This window comes from Perissodus microlepis, chromosome 18, assembly GCF_051167445.1.
Source record: "Perissodus microlepis isolate ML-2025 ecotype Zambia chromosome 18, ASM5116744v1, whole genome shotgun sequence".
Classification (NCBI taxonomy): Eukaryota; Metazoa; Chordata; class Actinopteri; order Cichliformes; family Cichlidae; genus Perissodus; species Perissodus microlepis.
Genome location: NC_140478.1, coordinates 11,709,075 through 11,721,769, shown reverse-complemented (window position 1 = coordinate 11,721,769; position 12,695 = coordinate 11,709,075). Strand labels below are relative to the sequence as shown.

The 12,695-nt window shown below is 41.4% G+C and overlaps 1 protein-coding gene across 6 annotated transcripts in view; it reads left to right on the top strand.

The window, feature by feature from the left end:
• The window catches only part of st3gal3b (ST3 beta-galactoside alpha-2,3-sialyltransferase 3b), a 41,124-nt gene extending 28,728 nt beyond the window's left edge, over window positions 1-12,396 (top strand). For all 6 annotated transcript variants that reach the window (XM_084911687.1, XM_084911690.1, XM_084911691.1 and 3 more), the window contains 3 exons: window positions 3,514-3,660; window positions 6,648-6,794; window positions 9,625-12,396. In XM_084911687.1, coding sequence (XP_084767813.1) covers window positions 3,514-3,660; window positions 6,648-6,794; window positions 9,625-9,714 — 384 coding nt within the window. In that variant the 3' untranslated portion in view covers window positions 9,715-12,396. The remainder of the gene's footprint in view (window positions 1-3,513; window positions 3,661-6,647; window positions 6,795-9,624) is intronic.
• The last annotated feature ends 299 nt before the right edge of the window (window positions 12,397-12,695 follow it).

Here is a 12,695-nt window from a genome sequence, read left to right as displayed (position 1 = left end):
TTTGTTTGTGGTTTCCGAGGAATCAATAATAGTCCATTTCTAATCTCAACAGCATTACTGCTCTGTTGGTACATCCTCTTCATCCTCGGCACAGAAAAATCAGTATTGCACAGATATTATCGCAACATCACTGCATTGATATAGTGCTGGAGATTGTCTCACACAGTGCATACATTTAGAACTGCATTTCCAGCTCTGCACTGTGTGGTAAACAATGTTTATAATTAGCTCTCAAGAAATGCCATGAATGTTGGCTGTAGTGGACAAATGTGTTTAATTCAGAGTTTGAGGTTAAGCCAGCCCGAGCTGTATGCTGTGCTTTGATGTAGCTGTATAAGCAAGTATAAGCTTGCTGTTCCTGTTATTTGGAGAATTGTTGAATCTGTGAACTCATCATTTCTGCTCATCTGCGCTCAGTTCAGGCTCGTTATGCTTTGAGATCCACCTTCTGACAAGACGGCAAGGTGTTGTATCATCTTTTCCTCAACACGGTTGACTGGCACTAAGCTGATTTTTAAGTTTTTGTAACTAAGTAATGTTGACCCCCTGTAGGGTCTATCTCCTTGCATTGCAAATAATTAACTCGCCCAGTTCAGGTTTGTTTTAACAGGTGCTTTATTGGAGCGCACCGCCTTGTGCACACACTTAAATCTAATAATCTAAACCAATTTAACCATAAAGCTGTCACAGGAGAACGGAAACAGTCATTTCCTCTTTGAACACAGCTCAGTGACAGCCCAGCCAGCCAATGCAGTACACGTGTGTTCACCTTTGAGCATGTGTGCGTCTGTCATTAGCAAGTGGTGTGAAAGACTCTTTCCGTAGCTTCCTATCGTGTCTAGGGCAAAGTTACAGCGCTTTGTTTTGAGAAACAAATGCGTGCTCACACAGAGGTTAGCAGTTAGTCCACAGTGGGAGCCACATCCTGTTCCCTTAAGGCTATTTGTAGGAGCTTTAAGTACAGATTGTACGCTACTCATCGCTGGAAGTGCAGCCTTTTCAGTGCTGCTTAAAAGCCGTTTCTTTTACTCTTTATTTACTGGATACCTATCTTATGTGATTTTGATGTTCATTGTTCTTTGCTGTGTGTTTAACCTTCAATGAAACGTCCAAAACAGGGCTTATTGTTTGAAAGTGAAGTTCTTTCTCATTCTGCTCAGCGGTTTGTCGTCCTTCTCGCATATGTTTCATTTGTAATGTACCAAATGTTTCCAGTGGGTGGCAGGTGTTTACTGCACGCTAGCTAGTTAAGCACCAAGATTCTTTTGCTACAAAGCCATATTAATGTAGTACATGCAGGATGTGGTTTGGTAAACTGTATATATTGTTCAAGCCCTAACAGTGCCTCTGTAGAAGCGCAAGTTGGCCATAAAAATAGATCAGTTTTCCACTTCCCCTTAATCCACCTTAAATTATCTCTCAGGTACAAGGAAGTCTGTGGAATTAATAATTTTCTTTTTGTGTTTTAACATTTATTTCCTGCTCCTGTGATGTGTTCCTGAGCCTGTGCGTTGACTCTGTACAGAACTGTCTGGTTTTAATGCAGTGCAGCCTGAGGCTGAACATCACAGCCATTCATGACTTGTTTTCAGTCTTGTTCTTGTGCACAGGAATGCCACTGAATTCTCTGAATATTTTTTATGATCACTAAAACATTTGTAGTTTTATGTTTTGTTTTGTTGTTTTTTCTAAACCATTTGCTCACCAAGTTTTCACAGCATTTTGAAATCCTCCTTCTCAAAGTTTGGGATCAAGTAAATCATTGCTGTCTGTTTTTTGTTTACGTGTTACAAAGTGTTACAGTGTTTTGGAAAACAGGGTTGTGAGCAGCTTCCCACATTCCTGAACTCATAAACATACCCACCGTTCCCATCCTTCCTAACAATCCCAAATCCTTACATACTAATTGCTCATACATTTCTCAAAACCACCTGTACTTGTCTGATCTTCAAAGAGATCCCCACCCTGTGACATTTGTGTCTATGTGCATGTCAGGTCATTGCTGTGTGTGTGTGTGTGTGTGTGTGTGTGTGTGTGTGTGTGTTGTGTCATTAGCTGCTCTCCTTCCTAGAATAAAGAAAAAAAATGCATCACTCTTTATTCAGCATACACAGACCTGCACACATCCAAACAGCTCGGCTAAATAGATTTCTGGCAAACACAAGCTGTGTTGACAGGAGAGATGAGCTGCTGTTCCTGTCGCGGCTTGCCGAGGGCACAGAGCTGGGCCTGCGTTCAAAAAGAGCCGCCACTGTTGAACCCACAAAGCCATCAGACTTGTTGCTACTGCCTCTGCCAACACACAAACACACACACATTGCTGTATCAAAGGCAGCCAGGCGAGTGTTTGACTGTTTGAACAGGTGATTCACATTGGCTTCATGGATCTTAGGAGACAAGTCAATCACGCACTGTTAATTTGTTACTTGTTAATTTAGTGTAACATTTGAATTGAATGCAGTAAAGGGAGCTAGTTTCGACTCAGGATTCACTTGCATTATGTATAAACTTCTCCAAGGGGAAGCGTTTTGTCTGTCTCAGTTTACTAATATCCGTCGGCTGTTCTGGAAGGACTAAGTTGGGCAAGTGCCTTTCATTAGAGTTGCATAATTTTATTCAGGTGGTGTTACTAGCATGTCTGACGGGTTGTGCTAGCGACTGATGAAGATTGCCTTGTGTAAAAAGACCCGAGGTCTCTCGGAACACCCTCGGGTCAAGGTGTGATTTTGTGATTTTCTTTCTAATGCAATATTTACCCACAGATGTTGAGTATGGATAGGTTCCCAGCAGGGTGTCTGGCTTCAGACAAAAGTGGGTCTACAAAAGATTTTTTGTCAAAATCAATTATTTCACTAATATTGATATTTCCAGAAGCCTGAGAAAATTGTAGGAAACAGTAGAAAGTCTCCGCACGGTAATGGAGCAGTTTTGCTCCAGAGTTGGTGCATATTAACACGGCAGCACTATTATCAGCACCTATAATCATTCTCCTTATTTGGTGTTCACTTAGATTATGAAGTATTCTTTCTCGGAAGCAAAATGGCACTAAAGCCTTAAAGGTTCAACTGTGTGTCGCACTATTGTCTTATCTACATCTTTTAAAACTTTGATGAGGACTTTAGTGCAGCCTCTCGTTACCACTCTAGGGCAACTGCATCCCTCACAAACTGCTAGACTTTCCTTCTGATGGGTCAAAATTGCTGGTGTCCTGCAAGCGGCAACCCCCAACCTCCCCTTCATTCATTAAAGGTCCAGAAGTAATTTCCCCAATCAGTGGTAGACAGAGCCTGGCTTCTGGTTTGCTTCTTTGTTTAAGGAGGATAATCTTTTGCTGATGTTTGGTTGGTAAATTTTAGTTGGCTATCACCAATGCCATCAATTGAAACCTTGTTGTTTTTTGTTTTTCCCCATTTGTGCCTCTGTGACATGTCTCTAATCTGACAGTGTAAAATAAATTCTTTACCATACACAAACTGACCTTTTTCTGCTGTCCTCCATCTTTTTACTTTTCAGAGGGGCACAGATGGCTTTTGGAAGTCGGTGGCTCAGTCTGTGCCTCGGGAGCCGACAGAGATGAGAATCCTCAACCCCTACTTCATCCAGGAGGCTGCCTTCCAGTTCATTGGCCTGCCATTCAACAATGGCCTCATGGGCAAAGGAGTAAGTAACAGTGGAACTTTACTTTTGTTTTAAACCTTCACTGTAGGTATGTTGTAACTGCACACCCTTCTATTTTAAAAAAAAAAAACAAAAACAAAAAAAACCTGCACTGTGTTCAGTGGTGTAACCTGACGTGCACCCCCCTTGAAATGTAACTGTGCAGTCCAGACTAGAGATGGCACGATACCACTTTTTTATGACCGATACCGATATGAATCCGATATAGTGTATTTTTTAATCAATAAAACGTTTTTTTAATATCTTGCTGCATTTTGTATAAGTTTATACTCAAGTTTAAATAAATAACAGCACTAAAGCTATTCTGTTATACCTGTATGTAAAAAATACACTGCGCCCAAAATATTTCATAGTTCAGCAACACTGATCAATCTAATAAACTTAAACCTACTCCATCCTCCCTATTCTGGTATTTTAAAGAGTACTTAGCAGAAATATTAAGCAACCTAACTAATAGGGTTGCAAACTCCCAGCAAAAAAAAATAGGGAACCACCCTCCACCTCATGATGCTTAATCGATGTAATCAAATTTAATTTGATACAGGGGGAAAAATGCACAGAAATAAATTATTTTTCAAGAATAATTAAATAGATTCAACATCTTTCTTCAACAGAACTACAGACTGCACAGATGGTATCTTCCCAAAGGAAAAAGTACTATAGCTTACTAGGGTATATTAGACTTAACAGTTACTATATACAGTAATGGACTACTATACATTTTACATCAGATTAAAACTTTGGGTGTAAGATTCAGATAATTATTTATTAAAAGCTCGACATTTTAAATGAGAATAAGAAAGAAAAGTATGTCTTTGTGCCCCCTTTTCCCTGTTCATGCCCTATCGGCCCCCCTGGCTAAACTTTGCTAGATCCGCCCCTGCACAGTTACCAGCTACGTAGAAAAGGATCCTGGTGTAGAAAGTAATATTAAATAAATTCTAACAACAGCTTATCAAGCTTAATAGTGCTGCTGTTGTTCAACCGCTGGTTTCCTCTTTCTGGTGAGAAGTGGGCCAAAAACTAAGAAGAGAGACAGACTCGCGACAGAAAAGCCGATCAGCTGATCATTAAGCAGTTTCACGATTGAAGTAGCAGCAGGAGAGAGAGAGAGAGAGAGGCAGTCCCTCCATATATCGGTTGTTAAGCTTAACGCTAAAATGCTTTACAAACATTCAGAGATGAACTTACACACTTGCTTTACTTCTCTCTGGGATAACTTCCTCGGAGATGAAATGCTGGTTTGGTAGCGAAGCTACAAATACAAACAGCTGCTCTATCACGCGATGCATACTGCTGCGACGTGCTAGGTTATGAGCCGAGTTACGCCGTGTAGCAAGTTTTGTGAGGTGCTTTTTTTGATATTTAATGGATCGGATTACATTTTTTATTTCTCGCCGATATCCGATCCAGTAATTTGGGTCAGTATCGGACCGATACGTAATATCGGATCGGTCCATCTCTAGTCCAGACAAGGATAAATGCTGGCAACGGCGTCGGCCAGTTACGTAGGCTACATCAGATATCGACTTTGTATGCATAGATGAGACGTTCATCTGTTTTTGTAAGAGAATGAGAGCTCAATATCCAGAAAGAATGGGGAGGGGATTGGACTGTGTTTCCAAATGAAATGCTTACACAAGAGTCTTTTTCTTTTTTCTTTTTTTTTTTTAAATAACTAATTGAAGAAAATATACATATGTTATATAATCTGCTGATTCTGGAGCCATTTAGGGGCTTATTTTGCTGTAAGTTATGAGCAGAGTTCATTCTTGGAACAGGAGCTGCGATTAGGGAGCCACGGATTTAAAGCGTTCCGATCTTTCACTGCATTTTACTTCGGTACATTAAAAACTAGTGAATACTCGCTGTAACCCGGAGCCAGGGTGAATTCTGCTGCCGTGTCATCCCTTTAACCAGAGAATATTTTGTTTAAGAAGTAAAGTGATGAAATTTAAATTGGTGGCTATCAAATCGATTGCAGAGCAGAAAAATTACAAACTAAACATCAGACTGTTTGAAATTAAATACTGGTGTGCAAGTGTATATAGTGTGTATGCAAACAGTGTGTGTGGATGTGTCTGTGTACACTTGGCGAGTAAAGGGGGGATAGGGGGAATTGGAGGGGACATGAGGAGTGTATCACCCTAACACCACTCTCTGGGGGCCACCAAGAACACCCCTGCATGAACTCAGCTCTGCAACATGTGTTGAACATGTGGGCATCACATTATATGTGTGTGTGTGTGTGTGTTTGTGCATAAGAGAGCGAGTGCATGATGATCTGTGTGCACGTTTGTGTTTGTGTCTGGGTGTTTGCAGGGCTGTCTGGCTGCAGAGTTGTATGATTTGGCACATTCTTTCCCTAGAAACACTTTACCGTTTCTCCTCTGACCATCACAGTGTATGTTTATGTACATGGAAATTAATGAGGAGGACTATTTGTTATACTGGTGTTTATGTTGAGTGTGTGTGGCTGCATGTGTGTAAAATAATCTCTTATTAGAACATGCAGTGGGGGGTTGGCCAGCTGCTGGTTCAGCTCCACCTACCCTGAGGGCTGCAAATCAGGGTAATGATTTAAATAGGGCCTCCCTCCCTCTGCTTTCTTCTGCACCCTGCATCCCCCCCCCCCCCCCCACCCACACACACACACTCTCTGTTGTTCTGCAACATCCTCACACACAATCAAACACACACAGAGGTCCTTTTACCTACCCCCCCAAATCCCAGATCTCTGGCACCCCAGGGCGGTTAGGAAGCACAGCTTCAACCCTGTAGATCAGCGTGTCGTAGCAGGGGTCTACAGGCATCACATCTCAAAGGTAATAGTTAATCACCAAGTGTTCAGAGTCAGTTAGCAGCAGTGAAGTAGAACAAAGACAGAAGTACCGAAGAGGGAGGGAGGGAAGCAGATACCTGTGTGTGTGTGTGTGTGTGTGTTGCCCACACCTGTGTTTCTGCCACAGAACATTCCAACTTTGGGGACTGTTGCTATAACAATGGCACTGCACAACTGCGACGAGGTGGCGGTGGCTGGTTTTGGTTACGACATGAACAAGCCCTACGCACCTCTGCACTACTACGAGTCTGTCAAGATGTCCGCCATTAAAGAGGTGAGCGTTCGCACATCAGCACTTATTTCACTACAGGGTAATCCAGCATTGGAGGCACTCTTTAAGATTTCTTTAAATGAAATGCGGAACGACATGGGCTCATTCCTAATGAGAACAATATATTCTAGCTGCTCCTTACCCTTTGGCCACAGTAGAATAACCAAAGTAACAACTGTAGACTTTGATTAGGAGGGACCACCACTCCTGTGAAGGAGTGTGAGGGGGACGTGAACTGGCCTACAGCCAAAATACATTCACTACAAAGCAGTCACTGTTTGGACTTATGGTAATATTAGTCCAAGAATTCTTTTGGGGTTCAACTTCTCCCATTTTTTTTTTTTCTTTAAAGCCAAAATTATAGCCGTTATGAGCTTATGGGAAAAAAAATGCTTGGAGGTGCTCCGGAGTGCTAAACAGCTCTTTGCAGTTGGCTAATGGTTGTTCTACAAATATTTAAGATTACAAGGGACCGTTAAAGCTGCAGAGGTGTCAGGAACATTTTGTGTCTGATAACTGCGCCATCAGCTCCAACTCTCTGGATGTTTTGTGAAAGGATTAACTTTCCAAAAAATATCCCTTCACTGATCCAATATCTTCTATAGTTAAGATGTGTAAATGCCATAGCATGCAATACACAGTATTTCAATACTTTTTAAACCATTCAGTGACCCCTCGTGCCCTTCAGATGGATGTAGACTACGCCCATCAGAATCAGGAAATGCTACATTGTAAGATGAAAGCAATCACTAAACAGCTTGTTATGGAGTGATGCTTCAAAGAGGAAAAGCATGCCAGCCACATGGCCACAAGAGAGTAACGGCCACCTCGATACTGAGGTTTAAGGGCTCAGGCACTTCTCTTAATATGTCACCTGTCTGTAACTTTACGTCCCATTTGACTTAGAAAATTAAGTCAGAGCTGCTTTCATGAAAGATTAAGAGCACAGATTAGTAGAAACCAGAGAAAATGTCTGGGGGAAAAAAGGGAAACAAACCCGTACGTATATTAAACCATAAACAAAATGAAAGATTGGTGAAACTTCTTGATAAATTAAAACATAAATTCATGAAAGATGAAAAATGAAAATCGTCGAACTAAATTTTTAGATTGAAGTGGGAACGGTCTTTCATCAGTCACTTAAACGATCGTTTTCTAAACGTCCTCATGACGGAGCTCTCTCTGCTCCATCACGTCTGGATCTCTGTGTTTACACTGAAACCGAGCTGAATCCGAGATGTCACCCCTGCGCTGACATGTGTAAACCATGAGCTCAGTATGATGATAACCTTTGTCTAAACTCCCAGTAAACCTTTGGCATTTATTGTCATCATCTTCATCAGCATTGTCATCATCAGCCACACATGGCTAATTAATGTTAATGTTTTTAGCCTTTAATTTTTTATCTCTGTTGTTTGGAAAGTTTAACCAGTGCCTGAGGTTTTGATTTTTCTGGAACCGCACAACTGGTAAACCCTCCAGCTATTCTTAGGCCTGTTCTTTAACTGTCTGGGTGGAGGATTAAAATCCACAATACATGTCTATCTATGAATCCTCATTTTTGTCATCTCAAAGCTGTGCTTGGAAATGATCTAATTTAAACTGATCGGATCAATAGTTGATGAAATGACTGTGAAAACCCACAGAGAATGATGACCTGAGGCTGTGGAGCCATTGGCATCTTTCTGCTCATCTTCCAGTTTTGATTTTATGGTCGCAACTTTAACATTTTTGTCATGTGGAGTTTCACTAAAGAAAGAAGTCAAAGAGGAATAAAGTCTTACAGTTATTATTTGGAAGTTACCCAAAGACATGATTGCAACCAATGCATATGTTGCCCTGTCTGTCCCGTGTGCAAAGTGGATACAGACAGAATTTTAGTGAAGCTGAGAAGGCATTGGGGTTTATTTCTACCCTGCTCCTCCTCGTCTTTTAGCTGCTTCCTATAGGGGTCACCACAGCGGATCGTCATTAAAGCTGATGAAACACCATAAAACCAGCCAGAGTGGAAGCTAAAAGCAAATAGAGCAAACTGTCTCGAGTGCTTACATGCTGGATTACGTATTAGATGACGACCCCACAAGGTGCACTTTTCAGTTTCGCTACCTCTGAGTAGTTTACATGAAAAAACGCCAACTTGTCTGCAAATATTCACAAATTACTGGCAACCAAATCTGCTAGCAACCAAAGCAGCTGGAAGGAGCTTTTCATCGTGGACCTTTTTAATGATAGCGATTGCACGTAACCTTAAGTACATATTTGCCAGCTAGTCGCGGAATACACACTTTTCTCTCCCAACCAGTGGTTGCCAGCAGGTCGTTATTGTTGTTATTGTATTTTAAATGTCATTGTAATTTTGCTGTTGACTTCTGCGAAAACTGCAGGTTATTGTTCTTTCAGGCCGTGGCGTTTCCCATCATGTAATTGTAGGAGGCTTGACCCAGACAGACACACAGCCAGACCTTATAAGAGAGTCTTGAAGCTCTCCACTTTTTTCCATTCTCTCTCATAGGTCTCTTCCTCCACCCTGTGCCTCCTTTCTCTATATATTCCTTCTCCTTTTATCCCTAACTATCCCACTGGACTGAGTTCTTATAGCACAGCAGGACAGAAGACTGACCACCATGGCTTAACACATGCTCCATTGTTGTACACTTGAACACCCACATGTGTAGACACTGGGGATATAGTAACCCTAAACTTAACATACAGTTTTGTCTGGCGCTGTTGGAAAATGTGCTGTTTAATATGCCTCCTCCCACCACTTATCCTCGTGCTTCATCTGTGATGTTGTATCTTTCTGAATATGTCCTTTCCTTTGATTATCCTGCAGTCATGGACACACAACATATCCAAGGAAAAGGAGTTCCTTCGTAAGCTGGTGAAGGCAAACGTCATCAAAGATCTGACCAATGGTATCTAAGTTTACACCCGCCCACAGTCTCCCTCCGCCATTCCCAAAAGACTACTAGCAGGAAGCTGGGAAATGGATTGACTTTTTGAAGAAGGAAAAAAAACCCTGGAGTCCGGGTGGCCTGCACACTGCCGGGGTTTTTATATCAAAGGATATTTAAAAAAAGAATAAAATACAGGAGGGATTCTGTGGAGAGACGCGCACACACATGTGCCTTCTGAACCAAAGACTCCTGCTGATTGAAGCGGGGGGAAACGAGCATGGGGGGAGCACTGGATCTGCGTAGTTTTGCGTCTTATCAAAAGACATTCGCAGGAACGTTCCGCCGGCCCCACACTGCAGTGTTTACCACTTCAAAGCCCCGAGTATTACATGAATGAACAGTAAGAGCAGAGGTGACACTTTATGACCCACAGAAGTCAGAGTTTAGCTTGATGTTCCGGTCAGTCTGGTGAAGAGACAGAAGACAAAGGGATGGAGAAGGACTGTATTAGAATGTGTGGGGATGGGTTGAATATTAGCAGTGCCAAATGTACCTCGTAGAGAGAAGAGGCCACCCCCCTCTCCTTCTGCTGCCTGAATGTATTCTTGTTCCTCATTGTAAATATCAAGAATAATTTTTACTGTGCTTTTTAAAAAGCTGCAGCAGCTGCCCTGATCCTCGTCTGTCACTACTTCATTCATTCATTTTTTTTCCCATTCTGTCCTGACTTAAAAACTAACACTTGCTCCACCAGATGATCCCTGACACCCCCCACCTGTCACAAAGACTGGTGTTGCTTTGACACACTAATATAAGCTTGCGGCTCCCCATGCTGTTTGCATCAGGTAAGAAGCCACCAAAAAGCTAAATACTAATGAAGACTGAAGCTCTTTGAGGTATTTAAAATTGAAGTTTAAGTGAGGTATTTTAAAACTCTACATCTTCTTTTTTTCAATAAAGATGCTATCTTTTGTAGTTTTTAAAGTTGACCACCTGTAAGAGAGAAAGTAAGACACTGCAATCTCCTCTTACTTAATCCTATCTTTGTTCATGTCAGAGACATAAAGTGATCCAGGGTGTTTTATGGCATCCCTTTTCCATTCTCCTGTTGCTGCAGAGGTTTTGTTCTTCACTAAATGGTGAACTCTTGGATTGTGGAATATATATTATTGTTTTTTGTTTATTTATTTTGTTCCAAAGTCCCAGTGTTTTGGTCACAGGCAGGCCTGCTTTCTGTTCTAAACAAAAGTTTGCATTTGTGCTTTAAACTTCAGCACCATGTGCTTCCCCAGAGACTGCAGCATCATCTAGGCTTGTGGCAGAAGTAACCGTGCGACTGAATCTGCTTGAAACCGGATGGGTGTTAAATGTCTGCACCTCTTCATTTTCTTTGTTTTATGCAGCGTTTGTTAACACAACACATGTGACCTTCTGTGACAGCGGGCGTTAAGAAGGAAAGAAAAAAAAAATTCCACAGGTGATAAATGCCACCTTCAGTTTGAAATTAATGTGCTGCTGAGGCCTTTGCACTTCTCACATGGAGATCCTGTTGCAGGCTTCTCTGTATTTTAACATTGAACATATTCGTGATCTCTCACTCACACAAACCACACACACACACACAATCTCCTTCAAACAGTGAGGGAGAGCGAGAAGATGCATATGTTCATCATATTATATGAATGCGATAATCAGCTTTATATAGTGATGGTGCAATTTAAAAACTGCTTTACCAAAGCAGGGTTTAGTTTACTTTTTTGTGAATAGGGTTTTCTCCAATTTTCTGTCTTTTTAACTCTTCTATTGGAAGTGTAGATTGTATACACACACACGCGCAATGCATTGCTCTTTTTGTTTCCTTCATGCTCATTAGTTTCCACACGCTGCCAGGGTCATGCATCGTCATGTCATGCACAGTCCCTTTCGGAATGGTTCTCCTGGGTTTGAAAATGGATACTTTTTTTTTCTTTTTTGGGAAACTGGGCCCTGTTTGGGCCTTTTTCTGAGAGCAAAAGGTACAGGGAACATCTGAGCATTGCACTATCATGAGGCGCTGTCAGTGCCTTACACCTCATCACCTGGAAGCTGTAGCGAGGAGTGTGACTGCTGTGAAAGAGAACAAAGGCAGCTGATTCCAGTATGTAGGCGCAGCTCCAGCTCTGGGTCAGGACAGGTCTCATTCCTGGGGTTTGGGACCGGTCCACTTCATGTATGTACTGTATGTACATTGTATACAATCCAAGGTCAAGTTGAAGCCCTATACTGTTTTGGGTTTTGTGTTTTAGGGGGAAGTGATGTATATATTGTACTTTAATAAACAAGATGGCTACTTACGTTAAATCATTTGAAAACTATGATTTAAAAAAAAAAATCAAATATTTGCTGTTTGAACCCTAAAACACAGAAAACTACCAGTATAGTCTTCAAAGCTACGAGTCTAAGCAGATCCTTAATTGGATAGGAGCCCATTTCTGTCTTACTTTTTAGGTTTTTAATTTTTATTTTTAAACGAATGCTGGATAAGTTCACATGTGTTACGTCCAAATCGCCTTTTTTTCTTTTCTTCTAATCTGTTCAAAATAAAGCAGAATGTATTTGCTTTTGTTGTTCGTGGTATTTATAAATCTTTAATTTTGAAGCATTAGCAGGAGGTCAAAGTGATTGAACGTGTTAATTCTTTTTTTTATACACACACACACACACACACACACACACACACACACACACACACACACACACACACACACACACAAAAAAGGTTTTCTGTTACCTAATAAAAAGGTTTGTAATGGAACTTTGTGCGTGTGGTCTTTTCATTTTATTGTAAATGGCCTTATTGGAGACATGCATGAGTGTCCAAACTGATTGTTTGTGCAGGAAATTAATTTGATGTGGTTGGTCCACCTTCTGCTTTTAATCTAGCTTTTATCACAAAGTGCCAGCTCTGGGCTCAAATATGTCTGCGGTGTGGCCCTCGGTGTCTTAGTCTGGCATGCTGATAGTGGAG